Source organism: Panthera pardus, unplaced genomic scaffold (genome assembly GCF_024362965.1).
Source record: "Panthera pardus isolate Hobbes unplaced genomic scaffold, ASM2436296v1 HiC_scaffold_24, whole genome shotgun sequence".
Lineage (NCBI taxonomy): Eukaryota > Metazoa > Chordata > Mammalia > Carnivora > Felidae > Panthera > Panthera pardus.
The window spans coordinates 45,542,688-45,569,973 of record NW_026526810.1 but is presented as its reverse complement, the minus strand read 5'-3'; the positions used below and the strand labels follow the sequence as shown (position 1 = coordinate 45,569,973).

At 40.4% G+C, this 27,286-nt stretch overlaps 1 protein-coding gene and 1 long non-coding RNA gene across 2 annotated transcripts in view; one reads left to right on the top strand and one right to left on the bottom strand.

Moving 5' to 3' along the window:
• The window catches only part of LOC109262993 (uncharacterized), a 116,240-nt gene that overhangs the window by 84,765 nt on the left and 4,189 nt on the right, over positions 1-27,286 (top strand). The window lies entirely within an intron of this gene.
• The window catches only part of CYP19A1 (cytochrome P450 family 19 subfamily A member 1), a 38,645-nt gene continuing 17,567 nt past the window's right edge, over positions 6,209-27,286 (bottom strand). The window contains exons 3-9 of the mRNA XM_053889068.1: positions 26,437-26,591; positions 19,490-19,666; positions 16,455-16,569; positions 12,307-12,421; positions 11,705-11,867; positions 8,374-8,615; positions 6,209-7,173 (exon numbers count right to left, since the gene is read on the bottom strand). Of these exons, the coding sequence (XP_053745043.1) occupies positions 6,925-7,173; positions 8,374-8,615; positions 11,705-11,867; positions 12,307-12,421; positions 16,455-16,569; positions 19,490-19,666; positions 26,437-26,591 (1,216 nt within the window). The 3' untranslated portion in view covers positions 6,209-6,924. The remainder of the gene's footprint in view (positions 7,174-8,373; positions 8,616-11,704; positions 11,868-12,306; positions 12,422-16,454; positions 16,570-19,489; positions 19,667-26,436; positions 26,592-27,286) is intronic.

Below are 27,286 nucleotides of genomic sequence, written 5' to 3'. Positions count from 1 at the left end.
GCACTTGTTAGTTGTGGCATCTTAATGATTTATAACATCTCTTTGCTCTTCACACTTGCCTGAAGGACCACACACAAAGATGTGTCAGGCACTCCTGCATTATCGCAGGCAGAGATTTTTCCAAAGTGAGAGTTCATTTCTCTTGCATGTTTTTGGTTTTTCCTAGAGCTATACAAGCAGTAAAAGCAGCAAGCTGCCTTTGGGAAGGGTGGTAGGGATGCCAGAGAGAGCATTAATTTCAGGAGGGAAGGGAGGGACTGTTGATCTTAGTGATCCGTTAGTTTGAGTATGAAACCAAGGCCACTCAGGAAAAAACTATTTGTTTCAGTAAATGTATTGGTTTGCCTGTGAGTTCCAGTAGGGCATAAAGTGTGAGTGAAATGTGTTCCATGAATATCCCATGGCCTGGCAGCAGTAAGTTAGGGCAGCATTCAGACTTATTAGTGTTTTGGGGCTTGTACTCTGCAGTTGATGTGCAGTGGATGCCCAGATCATCCCTTCAGTGACCAATATGCTCAGTTTATTAGAGCTTAGACATAAAGGCAAAATGGTGTTGTTTATGAAGCAAAGAAACAACTTAGAAGGAAAGCATTGGAAATGACTATAGACTTCCTCTGGTGTAATCCGTGTTTACAGATGGTCCACCAAGGTTCAGATCAGCGAGAGGACACTGAGATAATCTTTAGGAGATGCCCAGCTATGAAGGGGCATTGGGCTGGGTGACTTCAAACAGCTCGTAGACTTGAAGCTGGGATCCCTGGCGGGGATCCTAGATGTGACCCTTACTGTGTGACATTGGACAAACCACATGAACTCCCTGTGCTTCAGTTTCCTGATCAATGAATGAAGTGGAGACTTCTTGTCTTCCTCATTGGATGGCTGGGTGGGTAGGGAGTGCTAATAAAATGATGGATGTGAAAAGGATTGATGTTTCACGCCTTAAACAATGGGCCTGATCCAGCTCAAGGATGACTGGTTTGGCTGGCACTGTGTTTTAAGAACTTTGAACTTGAATACCTTTAGGGGACCCATTCCCCTTTTCTTACACAAGCTCTACTTAAAGCTAGCCCAATCATCTGATTTATGTTACCTGCCTGGCTCCTCTAGACATTCTGATTCAGGACCCCTTACAACCTAGATATCACTGTTTAGGTGAGACCAGCTTCATGTGTGGGTGAAGTAGGTGCTATCATTTTTAAGGGGTTCTTGAAGGTGCTACCTTCTTTTCCCTCCTCTCCTTCCATAAGCCCATCTTGCTGATGTCTGTAATTCTTTTGGGAAATCCTGTGGACAAAAATCTATGTTGGAATGGAGGATAATATTTCAAGCCTTAGCTTTGCTTTACCATTTATAACTTAGGTAGATTTAAAAAGCAGATTAGAGGGGTGCCTGGTTGGCTCAGGTGGTAGAGTATGTGACTCTTGATCTCGGGGTTGTGAGTTCAAGTCTTATATTGGGTGTGGTGATTACTTAAAAATAAAATCTTTTTAAAAAGCAGATTAGATAAAAGCAGACATAAAAAATTTTTTTGAGAGCAGGTTTTGACAAGAGAATCTAAGACACTGACCATGTGTGTTGAGGTATGTGTGGGTGTGAGTGAGAAATTCTGGCAAGCAGGTAGCAAGGGAATATAAATGGATAGATGGGGGAATTTATCTGAAAATGGGAGTAATACCTGCCTCATAATATTGTTGGGAGAATTAAGTGGAATGATAAAGGGCTTAATAGAATAAGAAAGTAAATGCAGTCATTATTGTTTTCTTGGTCTGAAAAATCAACACACTTTCACAATTAACTGGAGTGGGAAGGAGGCAAAAGGGCGATGTGCTCAGCTACTTATCCATCCAAGCTTAAGGCTTGGAAGAGGCTGGAAGAGGCTGCCTCTGTGCCCTGTGTCTGATTGTATCTCCTCCATGCCAACCTCTGGCTACTTGGAAATAATGAGAGAGTGGCTGAATATTTCACTCATACCAGGAATCTTTGCCAAATGAAGAAATTGCTTAACAGCTGTTCATCATAATGGGTTTCTTAGCATTTTTGAATTTGGCCAAAATAGAGGTGATTTTATGGCCATTATAAGGTCTGGTTTGCCCATGGTGTATTTATAGTAAGTTACTATTTTGTCCTCCACTCTCTTATTTTTTCCTATAGTACCACATCTGAAATGAATTGAAATTGTGCAACACTAGAAGTGTTCCTAGTGGTTAGGGACTAGTCTAGGGACTGATAATTTTCTGTTGAGGCAGATGTTGGCATCCACATGTTAGATCCCGCACCTTATACTAAGTGAATTTTTATAGCATTACTTTTTTGAGAAAGATCCTCCAAACATACCTATGTGGGGGGTGGGTAAGGCAGAATCATCCGATTTTATGGATGAAGAAGCTGAGATATTTCCTGCTTCAAATTCTGTGGGTAAGGAGGCAAGAATTGAGCAAGTCTTGAAAGGGGTTTACCTGTCATCACAAGGTGGAAGAGCTGAGAAGCCAGGACTGGCCTCTTCAGCCTTCCAGCGATGAGTCCCGTTGCAAAGAAGCAGCTTGATGAAGCGGCCAAGGCTTTGGAAGGAGTGGTGGACTTGAGAGCAAGTCTCCCATACTCCCTGACTCTGTTTTCATGGATACAATGTGGGGCTTACTGGGGCAATCATACTAATGTGAGAGTTGTCATGAAGCTTACAATGAGATAATGGATGTGGAAGCATCTGGCACATCTTCTGCCATCTCTACTGCATGAGAAAAGGTTTGAGAATGTCATGAGTCAGCCTAACTACTGAGCATCATCATTATTATTCCTATGCATAGTGAGAGGTTGCCCTGTACCAGACACTATGCCAAGAGCTTCACATGAATCTTCCCTTGTAATCCTCATGGCAACCTTATGAAGTAATTATTATCCCCATTGGATTGATGAGAAAACTGAGGTATGGTGAGATTGAACAGCTTGCTCCAACTATACATTTACAAAAAGGGTGAGTCAAGATTCCTTGTAAAGACTCCTTATAAATAAGTCACAGAGCTGAAAGGAACCTAAAAAAATCACCTGGGTCATAGGCTCAATTTCCATGTCTTGTAACTTAAGATCTTCATTGCAGGAAATATTTTACTAATACAGTAGTCCACCTCATTCATGAGGAATATGTTCTAAGACCCACAGGGGATACCTGAAACGATGGATTGTACCAAAACCCTATACATACTGTTTTCTTCCTGTACAGGCATTCCTATGATAAAGTTTAATTTATAAATTAAACACAGTAAGAGATTAAAACAATAGCTAATAATAAAATATAACAATTATAACAATAGACTGTAATAGAAGGTTTGTGAATGTGGTCTCTTCCTGTCTCCCTCAAAATATCTTCTTGTACTGCACTCACCCTGCACTCACCCTGTACTGCACTCACAACTGCACTGTGTTGATGTGAGATGATAAAATGCCTACATGGTGAGATGGATTGAGGTGAATTGATGCAGGCATTGTGACCTAGTACTAGGCTACTATTGACTTTCTGACAGTAAGTCAGGAGCATCATCTTCTTCCTGACCGCCATTGACCGTGGGTCACTGAAACTGCAGAAGTGAAGCTATGGATAAAGGGGGGCTACTGTAAATAAAAATACTGAAGTTTGTGAAACATTTGCTTTTGGTTATGATTAGAGTAGATTCAAGCTTATTTTTTTTTAAAGTATTTTTTTATTTTATTTTAGAGAGAGAGAGAGAGTGTGAGCAGGGGAAGGGCAGAGAGAGAGAGAGAGAGAGAGAGAGAGAGAGAGAGAGAGAGAGAGAGAGAGAGAGAATCCCAAGTTGGGTCCATGCTGTCAGTGCAGAGCCCAACATGGGGCTTGATTCCACAAACTGGGAGATCATTGACCTAAGCTGAAATCAATAATTGGATATTTCACCAACTGAGCTACCCAGGCGTCCCTCAAGGTTATTCTTATAATATTTTTTATAATTATAGTCTTGTGATAATTCCCATTTGTTTTATGCTTTAAAATAATTTCTTGGGAGAAGAGAAAGGGGCAGAGTATCCCTAATGGGCTGGACTTGTTGACCAGGTTGACTTGTGTAAATGCATTCTGCTTGTTTGATTGGCCTGATGGAAATAGGGTATGGCCGTTGGCTCTCCAGACATGGGCCGACATCTGTTAAAAGCTGCAGAAAGCAAATGAGGGAGTTCACTCAGCTACGCCCTATCTGTTGAGCCCTGGAGAGTTCAGCCCTGACTTTGCTTTTTTTGAGCTAAGTCCAACTGAAAGTACCACAAATTCCATTCCACTTATTACTTTGACAAAATTTAACTTAGCAAATCCTTCTGCAAATATGGGTGAGAGATTCAGTCACAAAGCCCAGCTGATACAGGAGATTGAGGAGGTTCCAGCTAGTATTCTTTTTAGTGGGCAAAGGCCACACACTTACTAGAATATTAGCACCACGACAGGCAAAAGGTGATGTTTAGAAATAAAAGTGACAACTTCCAACTGACATTTCTTGATATGTGGGGCTTTCTGTATGTGATTGTTTTCCACTTGGAGTAGGAAAAAGTGGGAGGTCAATAAAGGCAGAGGGGGATGTCCAGTACACCTGAGGATGGGAGGGCACAATTGTCCTCACAATTTTACAATAATAGAGCCCTTATAATGCATGCATTTCACTGACAATTTATATACTCCAGTTCTTTGAAAACTGGTAAAAACAGAATCCACGGCACATTCAAGAGTAACAAGTACAGGACAATGAGGCAAAATTCTGAAGAGAAAACAGGATTTTCAAATATATGTTGATAAGCCTAATGAAAAATCAACAGTATTCCAAATACTTTAGGCCAAACCTGTACAAACATATGGGATTTGTCGGTACAGGCTAAGCAGAGAGAAAATTTGAATGATTACCCAGATAATTTGATTCTGGAAGAGTTTGCTTGGATCATTCGAACCAGCATTTGCCCTCTTCCTATTCTTCCCCTGCCCCCACCCCCACCCCTAGTTTTTCCCCAGAATATTTTTGTATCCACAATATTGGTATACAACTATATAAACCCTCTGTTTGACTTTGATCATGTAAACGTAGGCCTTGGATACATATATACATACAAAATACAATAGATGTTCCAAGGGAACTGGATGGGTGAAGTACACTAATCTGAAGTCTTTTCCTCTACTGTGAAGCTCCAGCCAGAGGCAAAGTGTGTTAACAGTCATCAAGAGAATTAACTTAGATACATTAAAATCTAAAATCCTGGCCGTTATTTCAGGGGGCTGAACTATTTGGATGATTGTCCAGACCCAACTATGGATATAGTCAAGTACATAGGCATATTTATGTGTATGTTTAGGCCATATGGATGATCCAAATAATTCCAAGTTCAAATATTTTCCTCTTTACTGTTACCTATCCTTGAAATCTTAGAATACCTGACTTCTCTTTAGTTGAATTCTGGGGTCAGTTAGGGGTTCTATGAGCAAGAGTGTCTATTCAGTGCTATCCTTCCTTCTGGGGAGTCAGAATGGGGGATTGAGATGGATTGTAAGAGAAAGAAAAGAGCTGCTGTCAAGGAGCTTACACTCTCATTTTATACTCAGTTGTTATTTTATTGCCAAACAGGAGGATGAGGAGAATATTCAAATGTGGAGTTGGTGGTTGACTCAACGGTAATGAGCTTAATTTTTGCAAATGATGTTTAATTTTTAAATGGCATTCAGCAGATAGAATCATATTGGCTATATAACACAAGTAAAGTGGTATTTGGAAAATTAACTCATCTACTTGATTCTCTTTAAAGAGCTAATTATAAGGTGTGCATTTTATCCATGGCTATGTGTAATGATTCAATAAACTCAATAGCTGTTAAATCTCTAAGATAACTATTAAATCCGAGGTAGGATAAAAGATGATTGCAGGGGTTCTACCCTGACCATATTCTCCACTGATCTGTTGCTATTGACTTTGGGATAAGGGAAAGAAAGAGAAGGGAAGACTGTTGAGGGAGAAAGAAGATGGAATGGGTTTGAGCCCACTGGGTTGGAGAATTAGATATAGATATAGAGGACTTTTCCTGCCTCAAATCACTGGGGGCTGTTATAAGAATTAACAGATGCCATTATTTAAAGTTATCTCTTGGTTAGCACTAATGGAGCTAAGCAAGGATGCAAACATGAAGAAAATAATTTTTATTTGAATTTGAAATGCATTGTGTGATTTTTTCCCCCCTATAACAGATGGGTGGTCCTAATTATATTTTACTTAGGCTATTATTAAATTACTTTGTATCACCCAAATTGATATCTATTGTAGTGGAGGTAATTGGCTGAGGCATGAATTGAGAGACTGGGAAAGGAGAGTCTCCTATTTAACTTTTGCCACAGACAAGTCACCTGTGGATAATCAAGAGTTTATTTAATAATTCATAGGAAAAGTCAAATGCTGAATTTGTAAGCATTTCTCCAAAGAATATGAATGTTGTAGACCCTACCACTAAAAACTAAATAAAAACACTTTTATTCACATTAGCAGGTATGTTTGGCCCTAAATACCCAGACACCAGCCTGGTCTTTCTAATGGACTTGAGTGCTTCCGCCCCAGACATTAAAATGTTCTTGGGGCAGGGCAGTGGGGATTTTGTGGGAAGGCGGACATAAGTTTTGCTCATGGCCTATCTTTTCCAAAGCCTGTTTTGTGGAATTGACCATTTCCCCTGCAAACTGTTGGCCTCTATTTTCTTTGGAAGTCTGTTTCTCTGGTTTGGACAAGAACAGACAACCAATGTTTCCTGGCTTGCTGACAGCCCATATGAGGTATGCCTATAAAATGGCACAGGCCACCAAATGTCCACTGTGAGGATGATACTACCTGGTAAAGACGGGCGATTTCCATGTGAACTACTGATGAGAAATGCTCCAGAGTAGGTACTGATCAACCTTCTTTAGTGTTTGAGGCACTTTTCTGAATGTCTTGGGGTAAAAACCATTTCCAGCAAGTTGCCAGTCTCATCTGGGTGTAAGGACAAGCCATGTTTTTTCTGCATATTTTCAATACACTCTCCTTGCAAAGTCTGCACGTGGAATCGTCTCAGAAGTGTAACCAGGATGACTTTCAGCATCACCATGGCGATGTATTTTCCTGCACAGCTACGGGGCCCAAAACCAAATGGCTGAAAATACCTGTAAGGAACCTATGAAAATGATCAGACAGTTAGCCAGAGTATTAAAGGCTAGAGTTATGCAGTCTCTGATTCACCCTGAAAACACTAATCAGTCAGAATGCTATTTCAGGGTCTAAACGATGAGTGACTGTAACTCAAGTAAGCTCTTTTCTCCATCCAATGTGATTCACCCTCTGTGACATACACCCAGCCTTGGACAGTCCCCACTTTTGCTCTTTATGTTAATGTCCTGGGGTAAAGCAATTACGCACAATCTTATTACAGCCAGTGTTAGCATACTCAACTATCTCTGAGGGATGGTCACAGCTTTACTACTCTTCTGCATGTCACCAAGACAAAGACTGTTTTTGTGCAAAGATGTTGACTCCTGGCATATTAGTGCCAAGCACCTAAATATTTATAGTTATGCAAAAAATTAATGGAGATCACATCTGTCTGTCTTGTTCACATCTGTACTTACATAGTACCTGGCATTTAGTATATGCTTAATGAGTTTTTGTTGACCAATTGTCAACATAGCATGGGTTGTTCACATAGAAACAGAATGACCTAGAGAACTGGATTAATTAAGATCACATTTCTACATCATATGCAAATGGAAAAAGAGGACAGTGAGGGAAATATCTGGATAATTTAGATTAATAAACATCATTGCCTAAAACTGGACATAATAGAAGCAGAATCTACAGTTTCCTTCAGTGAAAGGTGAAGCTCTTCTAATTACTGAGTTCTATTTAGAATGGGAACTACTGTTCATGGGGCCATTTGGTGAACCAAAGGCAGACTGCAAAAGCTAAATCTTTTAGTCTCATTCAATTTCCAACTGAGGCACAAGTGGACTTTCCTTTGCTTAGTTGGTGCCAGAGCTGAATCTATGTGATTACAAAGGGACAGGTTGAAATGGACAAGGTTGTTTGGGTTAAACAAAATTTGCTTCATTGTAGCCAAATTAAGGGCCTGGATTTTTCAAGTTTTGACCCATTGTGTGGCTACATGTGGATACTTCTCAGAGCTGGTGACCCAGCATCTTTGGCTTAAGGATGAATATGGTAGACATGTTCTAAAGTAGGGGAAACGTGTGCTTCTGGTGAGGCAATACAGGGGAACAGTAAATAGGATGAAATGTACATGGTACAAACAGAACCAGAAAGGATTTAACGATTGACATTTTTAAGAGTGGCACACTCAGTTTTAAGGAAGAGTTCTTACATTCTTTGCAAAGTTTTCAAGAGTAAATTCATTGGGCTTGGGGAAAAACTCAAGTCTATGCATTCTTCCAATATTCAGGATAATGTTAGTCCCCTTTTTCACTGGATAGCCATCTATGACATCATCCTGTAAGGCTTTGCGCATGACCAAGTTCACAACAGGCTGGTACCGCATGCTTTCATAGATAAAGTTTTCCACCACTTTTAATTTTTGCATATCATCAATCCTTATTTCTCTTTCACCTGTGGGAGCAGATAAACAGGACAAGGAGTTAATGATAGTTTCAATATGTGTTGGGCATTTAAACTCCCATAGTTTCCACAGAATAGTTTGCTCCTGGTTGAAAAAAATTTCTTTCTATAATTCTTTTTTAAATAATTTTTTAAATGTTTATTTATTTTTGAAAGAGATAAATAGACAGAGCATGAGCAGGGGAAGGTCAGGGAGTGAGGGAGACACAGAATCTGAAGCGGGCTCCAGGCTCCGAGCTGTCAGCCCAGAGCCCAACGTGGGGCTCGAACTCATGAACCATGAGATCATGACCTAAGCAAAAGCTGGATGCTTAACTGACTGAACCACCCACATGCCCCAAATTTCTTTCCATAATTCTAATGCAAATCAGCAAAAATGGCTTGGGCCAAATATGTCATGTTTGGTTCACAGAGTACTTTATAAAAATTCATATTTGAGGCCAATTACTGTAAAACCTAGGAGATTTCATAGAAAAGCCTGGATTTCTAGAAAAATCAGGAAACCTGATTATACTGGTCTCATATCCCCACATGGCAATGACAGAACTTGAGTGGCCAATAAACCTTTAGAGGGGTATATACCTGCAGTATTTTAAAATTTTTATTTATTTTGAGAGCACACAGTTGGGGGAGGGACAGAGAGAGAGGAGAGAGGCTCTGAGCTGTCAGCCCCAATGCAGGACTCCATTCCACAACCATGAGATCATGACCTGAGCTGATATCGAGTTGGATGCCTAACCCACTGAGCCACCCAGGTGCCCTTACCTTCAGTTTTATGTAGACCTACACAGTCTGCTTCGAACATTTGTCTGCCTGGCCTCTGAGGTCCTCAAATTTTGTCTCCTACTCTAAATTCTAGGGGACATTCACTCCTTCTCTAGTCAAAGTGAGGTGGTGAATTTAATCAGTTTCAATGACATTTTCTCCTCTGGTTACCTGTGCAGTCATCTGCCTGGAACACAAAACTGATAGTTCCTCTTCCCATCTGATCAAGAACAATCTATTGTGGTACAGAACCCTTCTCCCTGCCACAGCAAAATAGGTGCCTCAGCTGAGCTCTGGCTGTGCTGGGGATTGACAGATACTCCCACTGTTTCAGATTGGCCTGACACTGGTCAGAGAGGCTTAGATTACTCCCCAAACTGGCAAAGCTTCAGAGTGTCCTCAAATGGGTTACCACTTTTACAGAATCAAAATCAGCCCAGGATCCTGAGGCAGCTCTCTGTCTTATACAGCTACACCATTCAGGAAACGTCTCTTTTGGTCAGAGAACTCTAACTGCCCTGCCCCTTGCCTCTGGCTCTTTGTACCCTCCAGGGTCTAATGGGGTACATTTATCTGGGGTGGAGAAGTAGAAAGGAAGATGACAGAGAAGGCAACCAAAGGCATTCCCTAGGAAGTAATTACTATGTGAGTATGTCTAGAGGGAACACGAACACATGTACAAATGGTTCAGCTGTTTCCCATCTTTGCTGAGGTTTGTTGAAGCGTCAGGGAGACATCATGAGACACAAGCACTTTTCACATCTCAAGGAAGTTGAATTAAAGGCTCATGGTTTCAAGAGCAATTTGCCCCTTGTTGCCTGAACTCCATCATTCTATGGCTCTCTCTTTAGTCCACTGGGCTTGCTTGTTAAGTTCTCTTTCTCCTGCCAGCCTGTGAGCCCCATAAGTGTAGGAAAGCTGTAGCTTATTCACTGTTGTGCCACTTCACCTGACCCAGAACCCATAACCTGACAGGGGGCATGTGAGAAACCATTCTGGAATTTGGAGCTTGGATGTTATTCTGGCTTCCTGTTACCTATCTTCCCAGGCAATTTCCCACCTACTACAACGCATCTGTAGACCCCTTATTTCATAAATTTAACCCTTTATGAAATTTCCCCTTACTGTCAACTATTTCAAGCAGCACTCAAATGGCTTTAAAAAGATGGTGCCTCTCTACAACCAAATAAGTTGCTTCACAGGAATCGCTTAAGGTCAAGAGAGAAAAGTGTCATTACTGATACTTCTTTACATATGTCAGAAATGTGTTCTTTAAAAGATCATCCATGCAAAGGACATTCCAAACAAGGAATTCTGTTGTTGTTTGTTTGTTTGTCTGTTTGTTTGTTTGAGGGGGGAGGGCCGAGAGAGGGAGAGAGAGAATCCCAAGCAGGCTCTGCATTGTGGAGCTCAATTCCACAAACTGCAAGATCATAACCTGAACCACAATCAAGAGTTGGAGGCTTAACCAACTGAGCCACATAGGTGCCCCAGGAATTCTGTTTTTCCCCCGGAAAGCAATTCTGACTTCTTTCAAATGTGACACTGTTTCTGTGGAAGGGTGGTGGTGTCAGGATCAATGAGCAGAATGATGCTTAAGCAAAAGCAGATCAGGGAAGACTAGTGTAGGGAAGAGCTGAGCAGGGACCTGGTGGAGGAGGAGAGAGCAGGGAGAGGAAGGGTCCAACATCACTGGATTTTGGGGGAGAGGGAAGCTGATCAGTCTCCTGCCTTTGCTGTCATCCTTTCCTTGTCCTTCTGCCACTGATTGTAAGTTCATTTGTGGACAGACTGCTTGAAACCCAGAAACACTGCTATAGATGATAGCCGTTTCCCTGGGTGAACTCACAAAAGCCTTTTGCCACTGATAAGGTAGGCAGAACATTGTACTTGGTCTTTAAGCAGATACCATGTATCATTAAGCAGACAAATACAACCATACAAATGTGTTTATGTGCAGGTTAAGAAAGACCTTGAAGAACACACAGTAAAGTATTAACAGTGGTTTCCCTGGGGAATGCAAATGAGGCTGGGGAGGAGAGTGGGAGGGATCAGGGAATGTCACTTTCTGCTTTTATATATCTGTTATTTAAATTTTTTCAATGAGAATGCATTATTTTTATAATAAAAAAAAACACAGAAAGAACTACCTTTTCAACCTATCTGGCATAATCAAAGTGTGGCAAAATGGCTACTTTTATTGTTCTTTGGGTAGATTGTAATATTTTGTTTGAAATCTGACACTTAGGACATAAAAAGCTGACATTTAGAAAGAATTATTTTCTAAGCTCTTTTATTATTTGACCAGTTCTTACCAACGACAGTCTGTATTTCCTTCATTATTGCCTCTTCAACCTTAGGGTGCTTTGCAATGAGAAAAAGCATAAAAAACACAGAGACAGACATGGTGTCTGGTGCTGCAATCAGCATTTCCAGTATGCATTGGTTCACATTCTCTTTTGTCAGGTCACCACGTTTCTGAACAATTGGAAGAAGGGGAAAAATTGGAAAAGTGAATCAAAGCTTCAAAAAAGGAGGGGAAGATACAGTTAGGATCAAAAACCATCAACAAAATGAAGTCATAAATATTATGTCTCTGTAATTGACTATGGGCATTTTTCATAAAAATCTTCACCCAAAGGTTAAAAATTTAACCAATTATCTGTGTGTTTACTGTCTTTGGGCTCCCCCATTTTCATATTTTGTATTGTGCACACGTGTAGTTTCAGTCTTAAAGGTCAGTCTTACCAGAATGTTGAATGAGTGGATTGTTTGGGTTATCATTATAGAAGTATTAGAGCAAATACTTAAAAGCATAAGTATGCAACAATTATAAGAGGGAATCTCTACACAGCCTATACACAAACAGTCATACACATATGTTAACGTGGGAATTATGGTTAGTCTGGGTCAGTACCTCAGCAAAAATCAACTCAGTGGCAAAATCCATACAGTCTTCCAGTTTCTCTGCTGTGGAAATTCTGTGTCTTTTCTCTTCTATCAGAATTTCCATGGCATCTTTCAAATCCTTGCTAAAGAAAAAAAAAAAAAAGAAAATATAATCTATTTGTACTCGGTTAAGACATCTAGGAAAGCAGATTCATTTGCCATTTTTTTAAATAAAATTATCTGCTTAAGTTGAAGCCATTAGCGCTAATAACTGAATTTAAACTTAATTCTTCGTAAATATCCTTAAATTGCGTATTCATTATACTTCATGTTAAGGAACCAAATTTAGCTAAGATGTCTAGGTACTGGTAGCAAAATTAAGGCTGTAACCTCTAGTTAAATGTTAAAAGCTGGTACCAAAATGGTCAATCCAATCATGTTTTCTGATCCTTGACTTGGCCAATGCAGTGTTTAAATTGAAAACCAAAACTGAAAAACAGTGAATGTCTTTAGTAAGGGCATGCCCTCTCCAGTTTGGCTACAGGTACCTTCACTTCCTGTTGACTTGTATCCACCCGGCCCACTTCTATTTGCCCAGCCCTGGGAACTACCGAGTTTGAGACTTTCTGTTCTAGCAAGAAAACACAGGTGATCAAGTATTATTCTTGATATTTCTTCTGATACTTTCCAGTTTCTGTCACATAGTAAACATGAAGTAAATGCTTACTGACTGACTAGCTGCATAAGCATGTATAGTACATGCATTTTGACAGTGTGGTAGAGGGAAGAGCACTTTGGAAAGAGAGGGCCAGCTGCTAGTCTGGATTGTTCTCTTTTTATGGAACCTACTTTTAAGTCTCTTAAATCTCTTTTATTTTTTTTTTTTTTACTAAAAATTTTTTTTAATGTTTATTTTTGAGAGAGAGAGAGACAGAGTATGAGCAGGGGAGGGGCAGAGAGAGAGGGAGACACAGGATGCCAAGCAGGCTGCAGGCTCTGAGCTGTCAGCACAGAGCCCGACATGGGGCTCAAACCCACAAAGTGTGAGATCATGATCTGAGCCGAAGTCAGACAGCCAACCAACTGAGCCACCCAGGCACCCCTCTTATATCTCTTTTAAAGTGAAGAGCTCAGACTCAATGAACAATAAGTCCATCTTAAGATCTAAATGCTGTTATTCTGGCCTTTGTCTTGAAGTGTATGTGTCCATGTGTAAGTGTATTGTTCCCCAACCTCAGGGAATGGTATTCTGCCTTACATTAAATATACAATAAATCTTTCTTTCAAATTCTTGTTGACATGGTCACCTGTACACCCTGTTGATGATGCTGACATAAATAGCTGTGTGTTTACTCCAGCTCAGCAGGAAAAGTAAAGGAAGATTCTTTAAGATCCCTCCCATTTTTAAAGTTTTTTTGGGGCATCTCAAAGAAGGTGTTTAAACATTTGAAGAGGTATTCTTCAGGCTAGTAGAGTAATTGTGTCATTCTAAATGAGGATGCCATCTATTGTGTATCTCTGTAAGTGTGCCTATAGATACACACATACCTCCAGATATACACCAAGGATATATTCACATTCATTTATTCATTCATCTACTAATCCATTTATTCAGCAATATTTTTTGAGCAACTCTTACAGACTAGAGACAGATATTCACTTAGTTGGTGAGCTATAAATGCTCATAGCATTCCTACCTGAGCAATGGCCCCCAAATATTCTGGGAGTTGTTGAAATGCCCTTAGACTATGAATTCATAGAGAATTCCTTGATGGAACTGCATCCACTTCTGAACATATGCCTCCACCTGGGGCCAGAATCATGGGCCTGTGAATACTGTTTGGGATCCTTCTTATTCAGGTTAAAAGCTGACCAGCTTTTACATAAATGTAGGCATATGAATTTATATACCCTTAAAAATTAGGGGAATTGTGCTCAGTGACAGTTTTCAGGGAATAGGTAATCTCTGACTTACAAGCATATATTAAAAGAATATATCTGTGAGTCTGTGGTTTGGCACTCTGAGAATATTTTGTGCCAAAACAAGGGTGGCTAGTTTATCAGTCCAGGCCACAGCACCTACTTAAGATATTCTGTGGTTAAAAAGCCTTAAACTTGCCAGAATAAGAAGTAGAAAACAATACTTCTGTAATATTGGAGATTAAGATAAGCAGAAATATAAACTTGAATAAATAGGGATGGGAGTAGATGTCCTAGAATCCTTTCCATCAGTATATTTCTAAAAAGTATTGGCATGACAGAGAAAGACAAATATTATATAATCTAATTCATTTCTGTGGAAAAAGAGGCAAAGAAGGGGAGTGACATAAAGCATGCTAAAGGAAATAATAAGAGAATAATAAATTCATTTATATGTGGAATCTTAAAACAAAAAAAACCCATAGTTCTTAGATACAGAGAAGAAATTGGTGGCTACCAGAGGTGAGGGGTAAAGGTGGGCAAAATGGATGAAGTGGGTGAAAAGGTACAAAGTTCTAGTTATAAAATAAATAAGTCATGGAGATGTAATGTACAACATGGTGACTATAGTTAAAAATACTGTATTGCATATTTGAAAGTTGCTAAGAGAATAGATCTTAAAAGTTTTTATCACAAGAAAAAATTTTGTAACTAGATATAATGGTGATTATTTCACAACATATACAAATATTGAGTCTTTGTGTTGTATACCTGAAAGTAATATAATGTTTTATGTCAATTATACCTCAATTTAAAAAAAAAGCACTGGCATTATTGTAATGGACATGGATGGGGGAGAAGATTAAAAGATTTCTCTAGGTCTTTACTGCTCCAGGACATAGGATATATAGATGAATACACTAACCATTGGCAAATATTACATAGAGAGGGAATGTTGCTGAGCTAATTTCTGTAGAAAACTCTGAGAAACCATTGTACAATTTCATGCAATATATTTCTATGGCCTGCTGGCCAAAACCAAAGCTAAACTAATGACCAGGAACTATGAAAAGAGACTCTTCAGACCACTGGCAACTTTGACCATAGTGAAGAGGTGAATCCATTATCTCATTGATTCTAGTCACAAGAAGCTCTGGTGGAAACTAAATGAAGTGTATAAAGACCCAAGCATCTAAATCACCCACCTAATACTTATCAACCACATGAAACTATATAAAGCAACATCAAGTTGGCTTCCTCCCTAACATTGTTATTAAATGTAAATACACAAACAGGATAAAGTTGGGGCTTCAAACAAGTTTGGGAACTTTTAGAGATGGAGAATTTAGGATGGTTAGAGACATGTGGGGGAAGATCTGAACAAAAGGAAGGGGAACATATTTAGTGCCTTCTATGTGCCATCCTCTGTGTTAATTGCCCTACATATAGGATCTCATTAACCTATATCCCTACCCTGGAAGGTAGGTAATATTTTACTTTAAATAACTTCCCAAGGCCGTTTAGTTACTAAGTAGTAGAGACAGGATACAAACCAGGTGTGTCTGCCTCTAGATCCCATGGGCTTTTCACTGGTGGTGAGAGAAGGCAGTGTTTAGTGGCTGGCTACTTACACTCTAAAAACCTACTGATTGGCCTATAGGCCATTGGGCACTCGTCCAGTTTTGGGCTAGACTAGTCTATAACCAAAGCAAAGCCATTTAATGACCATTTCAGGATCCCCCAAAGATATAATATATATAACTAAAAAAAGAAAATCACACATTTCATTGAAGTTCATTATAGTCATTGTGAAAAAATTCTTTTGAGACTATGATCAATTCCTACAAGTTGAATTCTGTTAAATTTGTTCAGAAGTAACACGACTATAAAATGATCTTGTGTTTCCTTTTTCCAGATATGCAAAGGGAATTTTGACAGAGAATAATGGTAGGTTCAGCCAACCCTTCTCATCAACTCAAAATACACTGTGGTGTCCTACTTCCAGAGATGGGGCTCCCAGACCACCCACTTGGCCCCCTTGCTGAAAAGCTGCCTGGGCCAAAGGTTTCTCTTACTCTTTGGTCTGGCCATACGCAGCCAAATTGCTGTAAGAAGTGTTTCATCAGCAACTTAATCCACAGCTCCCTTGTGGGCTCTGAAGAGCAGACAGCTAGCTGAAGAGGCCAACAATAGCAAGGACACAACCCCAAATCAATCCAAACTCACTGATAAGTTTTCCAAACTTGTGTTACTTACACAGACTTTTCATATTTTCTGTATAGCCAAGAAATCTTAAAGAAGATGTCTGGTTTGAGAAGGAGAGCTTGCCACGCATCAAAATAACCCTGGATTTTAACCACAATGGCACTTTCTGGAAAAACAAAACAAAAGAGCAGAGTAGTTGAGCAAAAATGTGAGCCCAAGAAGGGTATTTTGAGAAGAGAAGATCCCTTGTATAGAGTCTTTTATCAGCCTGGGGTTCTAAGCTAGGCAAGGTCCCCACTTTCATTGGTGTTTCAGCCATGTGAATGCCACTAGTCAAATAAACGTTAATTTATTCTGGTTGGCATCTAAATTAACAAAATTAAGTAGAGATGTGCCACTTTTCAAGTTCGTGTTAGAGACCTAACCTAGAATGTCACATGCCCTTCTTTGACTGAGTGTCCAACTCCTTCCTGTGTTGTTGGACAATGGGAAATAAGAGGAGCACGAGTAGATATGGCCATCATTGGCCTCAATTCTGGCACCTGGGAGTGCAAAAAGCCATGCCACTTTCCTGTTTACATTTTGGTCCAGAGTATAGAATTCATCTTGGTATCTCTAATGTCTTGCCCTGAGCCTCATGCATAGTCAGCTTTTTTTTTAATGTTTATTTATTTTTGAGAGAGAGAGAGAGAGAGAGAGAGAGAGAGAGAGACAGTGCATGAGTGGGGGAGAGGCAGAGAGAGAGAGGGAAACACAGAATCCAAAGTAGGCTCCAGGCTCTGAGCTGTCAGCACAGAGCCTGACATGGGGCTCGAACCCACCAACCATGAGATCATGACCTGAGCCAAACTGGGATGCTCAACCGAGCCACCCAGGTGCCCCCATAGTCAGCTTTTAATGAATGTCCTTTAATTATATTGAATGCTAGGGGAAAGAAAACCTCTGCTTTTTCAAATTGTACAAAAAAGAAGGGGATAGAGATTTATTTTCAACCGCTAAATACCAGTCACCATGCAAAGTGTTTTAAAAAAGAGACCTCATTTAATCCTTACAATCTTGTTTGGGGGCGGGGGGTGTCATCACTTTTTCAGATGAAGAAACTGCAGTTCATAGAAACTAGGAAGCTTGCCTAAAACCATACATCCAGTGTGATAGGCAGGTCCTTACGCTGGAGCCCGGTTCTATCTGACCTCAGAGCAATGTTCCTTCCTCTTTGTTGTACTGGCTCCCTCAGGCAAATTGAGAGTTTAACAAGGGTGGTGTGTGGAGAAGAGGAACAAACATAACTCTGCATGGATTATGCAGGTTCCTAGCATCACAGCCCATATCCCTAGGTTAACCTATCCCTAGGTTTATAATTCCCTTTACTTCATCCTTCCTAAGAACCAAGGCTAACAGGGAACTATGAAGCAGGGACTTACAAAATATGCACTTGCCTAACCTTAGGAGAGATGCATGTAGGACAGGCCAGCTGGGATTAGAGGGGATGGATCAGGCAAGGGGTGTGACTGAAAACAGAGTGAATGGGGCTCCCATCCAAATGACAGTCAGATGAGGTGTCTATGGCTCTTGAAGGGAGTATAAAGAGCAGGGGACGTGGGCAAGCAGAGCTGGAGAAGAGAAAAGGAAGGCTTATAGCTTATCTGCTGGTCCAAATGTGGCAAATTAGGCAGCAGGTGTTATAGCTCAGCTGGTTTTGGCAAGTGTTAAAAGTAGGCCCCGGGGTCGCCTGGGTGGCTCAGTCGGTTAAGCGTCCGACTTTGGCTCAGGTCATGGTCTCACAGCTCATGAGTTCAAGCCCTGTGTTGGGCTCTCTGCTGACAGCTCAGAGCCTACAGCCTGCTTCACATTCTGTCTCTCCCTCTCTCTCTGCCCCTCCCTTGCTCACACTCTGTCTCTCTCTCTCTCAAAAATAAATTTAAAAAAACACTAAATTTTTTTTTTTTAAGTTGGCCCTGTTCTCATGCCTGTAATGTTCTTCTCTCAAATCTTGATGAGGCTCATGGTCTCACTTAACATTTAGGCTTATGTTCAGGTGTCCTCTCTGCACAGGCCTTTCTGGACAACCCTCTCTGTAATAGCCACATATGCTCCCACCATGGTACCTACGTCTTCACTTTCTAGCCCCTTGCTCTGTTTCTTCTTCAAGACTCCTATTATTTCCTGATTCATTATTAGATATTTACTTGTTTACTGTTTATATTGGCACTGAGATGTGAGCTCCTTGAAGGCGAGGACTTTATCTGTCTTGTTTACCTCTCTATCCCCGGAACCTAGAACAGTGCCTGGCAGAAAATAGGCAATTAACAAATATTTTTTGAATGAATGCATGAATCAATGAATATACTGGAAATTCGGGAAAAATTACATTAAGCTGGACAACAGCATAATGGAATTAGCCCAACTGATTAATGTTTATTTTTGATGGTGATAGAGTTACATGTATGTGTTTTAATATTTGTTTCTGTAGTACAGTGAAGAGAGTAGCTTTTTGAGTGAAACAACTTGCCAGAGTTGTTATAAATGCTAAATGATAAACTATGTGTAGAGCAACTTTTTATAGTAGATATTAAATTAATGGTAGCTATTTTCATCATTTCCAGCAGCAGCAGCTCCGGCACCATTATCATCCTATAGACAGAGTCAAAGTTTTCATGCTTAGTAGCTTCGAGGGAGGAGTGTGTATGTATATTTATGTATATATGTATGTGTATGTGTGTATTTGTGTGTGTGTGTGCGCACACGTGCACACCCAAAAGAATGGTTGGAAATGGTTAAATATACCAGTTTGATTGGTGGTAGGGTATATTAATGACCAAATGAACTGGTCACACTTGTTAAGTTTTGACTATGGATAGAATCATATTTCCCAGAGCAATGAAGAGTGATCAAAAGAGGAGATGGCCCCTACTTATAGAAACTTATCTTATAAATGAAAATGGCAGACACACTAGGAAAAAAAAATCTTGAGAAAACTTAGAGATGTTTGAATAAGAGCAATGTAAAAAACAGCATATCTTTCCTTGAGTCTGTTTTCCCCTTCATCTCCATGTTCAATAAAAGGCAGAATGTCAGTTCTCAAATACCGTCCAGTGGGATCCCCAGGAAGAGCATGTTAGAGGTGTCTAGCATGATGCGCCTCATGAGGGTCAACACGTCGATGTAACCCAGTTCGTTGGTGACCTCCTCCAACCTGTCCAGATGTGTTATGACGGATTCAACACAAATTGTCACCATGCGCACGAGTCCAGGGCCAGACAGAGCTGAGGGGAACACATCAGAGAGTTAGCCACCATGAACTCAGGGGGCATACATAATCAGGATATTTTGGCCTTTTATGTTCAGGGTTTAACTGTACATAATTTTTTTTCAGTAAGTAGGTTGAAATTTTCATGTTCTTTTTAAAAATACTTTTCTCCATTCTCCTGATTTTCTACAAGCATGCATCACCTTCATGGTTAAAAATAAATGAAAGAATGTATGGGAGAACCTGGGTGGCTCAGTCGGTTACATGTCTGACTCTTGATTTTGGCTCAGGTCATAATCTCATGATTTGTGAGATCCAGCCCCACATTGAGCTCTGTGCTGACAGCACGTGGCCTGCTTGGGACTCTCTCTCTCCCTGTCTCTCTGCCCCTTTGCCACTTGCTCTCTCTCTCTCTCAAAATAAATAAATAAACATTAAAAATTTTTTAAAATGAATGGATGCACGAAAACCTTATTTTAAACAAAATATTCAAAATTAAACTTTTCTTCACGTTATTGCAAATCATTTGTGATATTGCAATTGAAAAATTTAGTATTGTGGTCATTAATCACAAATCAGTGGTTTTCCGTATTTATTGTATATATCTCCCTCTAAGGAAGGTTTGGATTTGGCCAGGGTGATATTTATTTTATGTTTCAACAGGTGGCAGGGTACTGTTCTAGAACTACACCAATTGGACCTTAACTATTTGATCTAAAGTGCTTCCTATTAATTGTGGTTTATATGTTGACAATGCTAGTCTTATAAATTACCAAAAGTGTTCTTCTCTTAATTGTGATTTCTCTTCAAATGACTTCTAGATTTGTTTTACTCAACGAACATCATGACAGCTAAGCACCAGTCTTCCTCCCTGGCTGGAATTTCTTTAAGGGCAGTGACAGCCTTCTATTAGCACTGTCCTTCAAGTCCACACAGTACATGGTACCTTTCAAATCATATTGGTCAAATAGAGAAATGAATGAATGAATGAATAAATGAGTGAATGAAAGAGTGGGTGAATAGTTGAGTGAAGACAGGTGGTGTGAATTGGCTCTGCCTACCAGCTAGTGGATCCTGGTGGTAGGTCATCTATTCAGAGAGTTTAACACTTGAAGCCCCCCTTTGTCTCTTTGCTCTAAGTTTCTTCAAGCTTTCTTTATGAGTAGTATCTCCTATTTATGTCTTTTATTATTCAGACTTGCTGTTAAAATCAGAGCCCTTGAAATTCAATGAAAAATCCTGGGGAAATTTGTAGCCATAATTCTCTCTTAAAAAAAAAAAAAAATCAAGGGCGCCTGCGTGGCTCAGTAAGCTGAGTGTCCTACTCTTGATTTCAGCTCAGGTCATGAACCCAGGGTCATGGGATTGAGAACCGTGCTGGGCATGGAGCCTGTTTGAAATTCTTCTCCCTCCTCTCTTTCTCTCTTTCTGTCTCTCTCTGCCCCTCACCGCACTCATATACTCCCTGTCTCTAAAATAAAATTTAAAAATATTTTTAAAAAATCAGTTGCACAACAGAAGCTTCTGAAGGCAGACTTTGCAAATAAGCAAGGAAGCCTGGTAAGCAATTGTAGATTCATAAAATGTATACTTATGGATGAAAAAGAAGGTTGGGGGTGCCTGGGTGGCCCAGTTAAGCATCCAACTTCAGTTCAGGTCACAATCTTATGGTTTATGAGTTCAGGCCCTGCATTTGGCTCTGTGCTGACAGCTCAGAGCCTGAAGTCTGCTTTGCATTATGTGTCTTCGCTCCCCCAGTCACACTGTGTCTGTATGTCTCTCTCTCTCAAAAATAGACATTAAAAAAATTAAAAATAAATAAATACAAAAGAAGGTTGGGTTGGTAGCATACTTTCTGACTGTAGGAAATACTTGGCAGATATGAAAGGTCAGCATGTTGTTCTTTGGGTGATTATCACATTCACAAATGAGACAAATGATTTCTGAATGACTCAGCCCTTTGTGTGGAGCAGTTGACTTCAAATATCACTGGTGGTTTTCTCCCAGATAGATGTATGATTTGCCTCCACATCCAAGAGCTTAAAGCCACATTTCAAATATATAAGCAAAATGTAATATCATTGCTTATAGTCAGTGGTATGATGTAGACATTATTTTTATTTTTAAGTATTTTAAAATGTTTATTTATTTATTTTTGGAGAGAGAGTGCAAATGGGAGAGGGGCAGAGAGAAAGGAAGGGAGATAATCCCAAGCAGGCACCGTGCTGTCAGCACAGAGCCCGATGGAGGGCTTGATCTCACAAACTGCGAGATCATGACCCGAGCCGAAATCAAGAGTCGGATTCTCAACCAACTGAGCCACCCAGGTGCCCAAACTTTAATTTTTTAAATGTGCTAAAAAGTACTGAATCTTATACAGGTTAAACAAAAGTGAGCAAGAAATCAGCATAATTCTGTCACTATGGACAACTCTCTTGGCAGTTTCAGGAAACACAGGCTATTTTTTGCCCCTCAACCTTCATCTCTCCAGGATGGGCCATTGCCTGGGCTGCACTTCACTACTTCTCCATAGATATGTCCAGGGGGTCAATGCCTTCCTTAATGTTGCTACTTTAGATACCAAAATTACTCCCAAATTTCTGCTATATCAGGAAAACTAACAAGAAGTGTGACTCTAAAAGGAGATTCATCCTTTTAGAGCTTGGGACTCTAACACATTATTAAAAATGTCAGAAACAACAGTGAACTTTTCATAAGCAATTCAGCCTCTATTTTTGGCATTTCATCTGGGGAGTTTTGTAATGTTTTTATTAGACAATCTGATCTTTTATATACAGGGCTTATCTAAAAATATGTCACAAGGATTGTTTTGATTGCTTTCCAAGTGCTATAGATTCTACTCTTTTAACATCTCTTACACTGATGACTTCCCTTCCGCACACCCTTTATCACTACAGTAGCTCCCAACATCTTTCACTGTTCACAGTCATGCCTCCTGTCAATTAAACGTTCATTCTGCTACCAGAGGAATTTTTGTAAAACACAAATATGTTCATGTCATTCTGCTTAAAATCTTGAATGATTTACTGTAGCTTTCAGAATAAGCTCAGTTCAGTGCCTTCCCCTGGGCCTCATGCCTACATGCATCTATGGCAGGTACAAGGGCCTGCTTACAGTTCCCTGGACATACAGTGCTGATCTACCCTTCCCTTTTTTGGAGTATCCTGTTCTTTCCTTCTGTGGAATGTGTCCTTATCAAACTTTCTTAATTTTGGTAGCTTTTACCTTCTTTCAAAACTTATCATAAGCATCCATTCCTCAAAAAGCCACCCATGACCCCTCAGTGTACTTTAATGGACCAATTTTTTCTGTGCTCTGTGGTGCTGTGCACACAACTCTAGCATAACACATCACCTAGGATGATATTTGGTGATATATTGATCTGCCACTCTGCTCCTCCCCGCCCCCCCCCTTATAAATTCCTTGGGGGCAGGAACCATGTATTGACTAACATCATATTCTGGGCACCTAGTTCAATGATGAGAACACAGTAGTTTGTTAAACAAATGGATGAGTTTAGAAAATTCTGTTAATTAAAAAAAATTTTTAGGGGTGCCTGGGTGGCTCAGTTGGTTAAGCATCCGACTTCGGCTCAGGTCATGATCTCATGGTCTGTGAGTTCGAGCCCCCCATTGGGCTCTGTGCTGACAGCTCAGAGCCTGGAGCCTGCTTCAGATTCTGTCTCCCTCTCTCTGACCCTCCCCTGTTCATACTCTGTCTCTCTCTGTCTCAAAAATAAATAAACATTTAAAAAAATTAAAAAAAAATTTTTAATTCTATTAATTTTGGGGGCACCTAGGTGGCTCAGTTGGTTAAGTGTCTGACTTCAGCTCAGGTCATGATCTCACAGTCCATGAGTTCGAGAACCACGTCAGGCTCTGTGCTGACAGTTCAGAGCCTGGAACCTGCTTTGCTTTCTGTGTCTCCCTCTCTCTTTGCCCCTCCCCCACTCATGCTCTGTCTCTGTCAAAAAAATGAATAAATGTTAAAAAAATTTAAATTCTATTAATTTTTGCATGGCAAGGTAAACCATGTTGGTATGTGAGAGTTAATTGCTCCTAAACACTAGTTCACATATTCCTAATGCACCTGGGCCAAACAGCAAAGTAAAATAAAACTTACATTTCAAATCTTGTCATTTGCAACAACATGGATGGACCTAGAGGGTATTACGCTAAATGAGGTAAGTCAGAGAGAAAAAGACAAATGCCACATGATTTCACTTTATATGGAATATAAAGAACAATACAAATGAACAGACAAACAAAAAGAAACAGACCCAAATACAGAGAACAAACTGGTGGTTGCTAGAAGTGAGAGGGGGTGGGGATGGGTGAAATAGGTGAAGGGGGTGAATAGGTACAAACTTCCAGTTATAAAATAAGTAAGTCATGGAGATATAATGTACAGCATAGGGAATATAGTCAGTAATATTGTCACATCTTTGTATTGTGACTACACTTATCGGGGGGAGCATTTCATAACATATATAATTGTTGAATCACTCAGTCATATACCTAAAACTAGTATAATATTGTATGTCAACTATACTTCAACAAAACAAACAAAAACCCCCCACATTTCTATAGGGTCTTACAGCATTATTTCACTTATTCATCACAATAACTCTAGAATTAATATTCTGTGGTATCACCTTTTGTGGAGAAAGAAACGGAAGCTCAGAGAGGTTGAATGACTTGTCCAAGGTCACATAGCTAGTAAAGTGGCAGAGCTAGGACTTGGACCCACCATTTATAATCCTGAGTCCTATACTCTTTCCATTAATCCAGTCTGCAGTTTTGTAAGGTATCAGAGTATTGAACTGCCCAACACAAGTGATAGGCAGGGTAATAGCCCCCTAAAGCTTCCCAGGTGCTAATCCCTGGAACCTATTAATATGTCACCTTACATGGAAAAAGGGACTTGGTCCATATGATTCAAGTTGAGGAATCGATGGGGAGATTACTGTGGATTATCTGGGTGGGCCCAAGCTAATTACATGGGTCCTCAAAAGCAAAGAACCTTTTCTAGCAGCCTTCAGAATCAGAAAGTGATGTGATGAAAGAAGGATGGTCTAGGAGATGTGATATAAAAAGGACTCAACCTGCTGTTGCTAGCTTTGAAGACAGAGGAAGGAGCCACAGGCCAAGGGATGCAGGTGGCCTCTGAAGCTGGAAAAGACAAAGAAACAGGTTCTCCTCTGGAGCTTCCAGAAACACAGCCCAGCCAACGCCTCGATTTTAGTCCATTGAGACCTATGTCAAACTTTTTATCTATAGAACTATAAGATAACTGATATGTTGTTTTAAGTCATTAAGTTTGTGGCAATTTGTTACAGCAGCAATAGGAGACAAATACAGTGGAGTCCACAATAGAGTTGTACCGAGTCTTGGTGATGGACGACTCTGTAGAGGGAATCAATGCTCAACTGGGATAGGCATAGATTCTCCCTATCTCAGCAGCACATGGGAGGCATCCAGGTTCACTACAGAGGCTGGCTAGAGGGAAGAATATTGGTGGTGGAAGGTCAGACATAAAATCTATCTAGCCCCGTATTCTATCACTGAAAATGGTCCCAGGACATGATTATCTTCATTGATGTTGATGTCAAAGACTGGTCATGTATATTCCCCAACCTCTTCATTTCCAGCAAGATATAGTAAAGGGGAAAATCACTAGATAAGGAGACTTGGGGTGGGGTCTCTGCTTATCTATTACTTACTATGTTGCCTGGGCAAAAATCGCAACCTTTCTAGGACTGTATTTTCTCAACTATAAAATTCAGAGGCTTAACGAGATGACATATACAGTCCTTCCTAGTTCTACAATTCTCTAAGTTTTATTCACAAACTGTTTTCTGTTAAAACATCTGGAATGTTAGTCAGTGATCTAGCAAGCACATTGCTTGGCTGTGTTTAAATCAAACATGTGACTGACACACTACATTCTTACTAAATTTTTTTTTTTAATGTAAGCTCTATGCCCAGCATGGAGCCCAATGTGGGTCTTGAACTCACAACCCTGAGATCAAGGCTCCAGACACTTAACCAACTGAGCCACCTAGGTGCCTCCACACTAAATTCTTTCTTTCTTTCTTTCTTTCTTTCTTTCTTTCTTTCTTTCTTTCTTTCTTATTCTTAAAGTTTATTTATTTTTGAGAATGAGCATGTGTGCATGCCTTTGCGTGCATGATGTGCATGAGCACTCAGTGGGTGGTGTAGGGATGGTGGAGAGGGACAGAGAGAGAGAGAATCCCAAGCAGGCTTCCTGCTGTCAGGGTAGAGCCTGAGGGGAGGCTCAGCCCCACAAACTGTGAGATCATGACCTGAGCCCAAATCAAGAGTTGGACACCTAACTGACTGAGCCACCCCTTCCACACTAAATTCTTAATTGAAATGATCCTAAGTGTAGAGCTCCATCTCTTCTTCATGTCTATGAAATTGCTTTGTGCATCAACAGGAAGAACAGAATTTGTGGTGGTTAAAAATCCAGGCTCTGGGGTTGTCTCCTGGGCCACTCTTTATTAATATTGGGACCTTTGGGTAAGTTACTTCACCTATGTAAACTTCAGTTTTCCCATCTGTAAAATGTAGGTGATAAGAGTGTGTACCACATGGGGTTGCTGTGGGATTAAAATATCAAGTGCTTAGAACAGTTCCTACCATATCTTATTATTTCAAAATAAGTGAAGTGGCAAAATTTAAATTCCAAAATAGTGGGCACATTTTTAGACAAAAGAGCAGAATGTAGCCAGCACCTGATTACCTTTTGTAAAGAAAGGTCGAACAGCTTTCCAGAGGGTTGGATTGTTGTTAAATATGATGCCATTTTCATGCATGCCGATGCACTGCAACCCAAGTTTGCTGCCGAATCGGGAGCTGTAGTGACTGTGTTTCATTACATGGAACATACTTGAGGACCTGCAGAGACAGCAAACCTTAGTGTGAATTTGTAAGGGTTAAGAGAACTCATCGTGATGATTTTGATACCAGGTGACTCTCTTAGCAAATGCATGTTGATCTAAATGCAGTGCATTCTAGAATTCATATTGAATAAACACTTCTGTTAGTGGAAGAACATCCCTCTCCAGTTGAAATACTTCTACCTCCTGACACCCTGCTTGAGCACCACGAAAGATAGAACACATACACACATACACACACACCATTCTTTATTTCCCTCTTTTCTAATTCCAAGTCATTAAAATACTACCCACAACTGGGATCAGAGCTGCAAGGCTTTGAGAAGCCAAGCCCTCCACTCCACCAGAGGGTCCTGAGAGCCTCCAGCCCCACTCCAGACAGCACCACCCTCTACAGGAGTGAGTCTCGGAATCCAGAGTTCCTGGAATTGCTGATGTCATCTTCATTTGGAACCAGTAGTCTGGCCTTGTACCGTCTATCCCCAGAGTCTCTAATCAGGCCTGGACCCTCCGGTGAGTATCATTCTGGGCTTGAAGGACACCTCCTGGTCACTCCAGGCTCTGGGCTTAGCTGGCTGGGCTGGGCCTTGACAGCTATCTGTGGTGGTGACAGCAGCTATCCTGGGGCTCTGCATTCCATCCTGACTCATCAAGGCCTCCAGGGTCACAGAGTTCTCTCAGGATATAGGACAT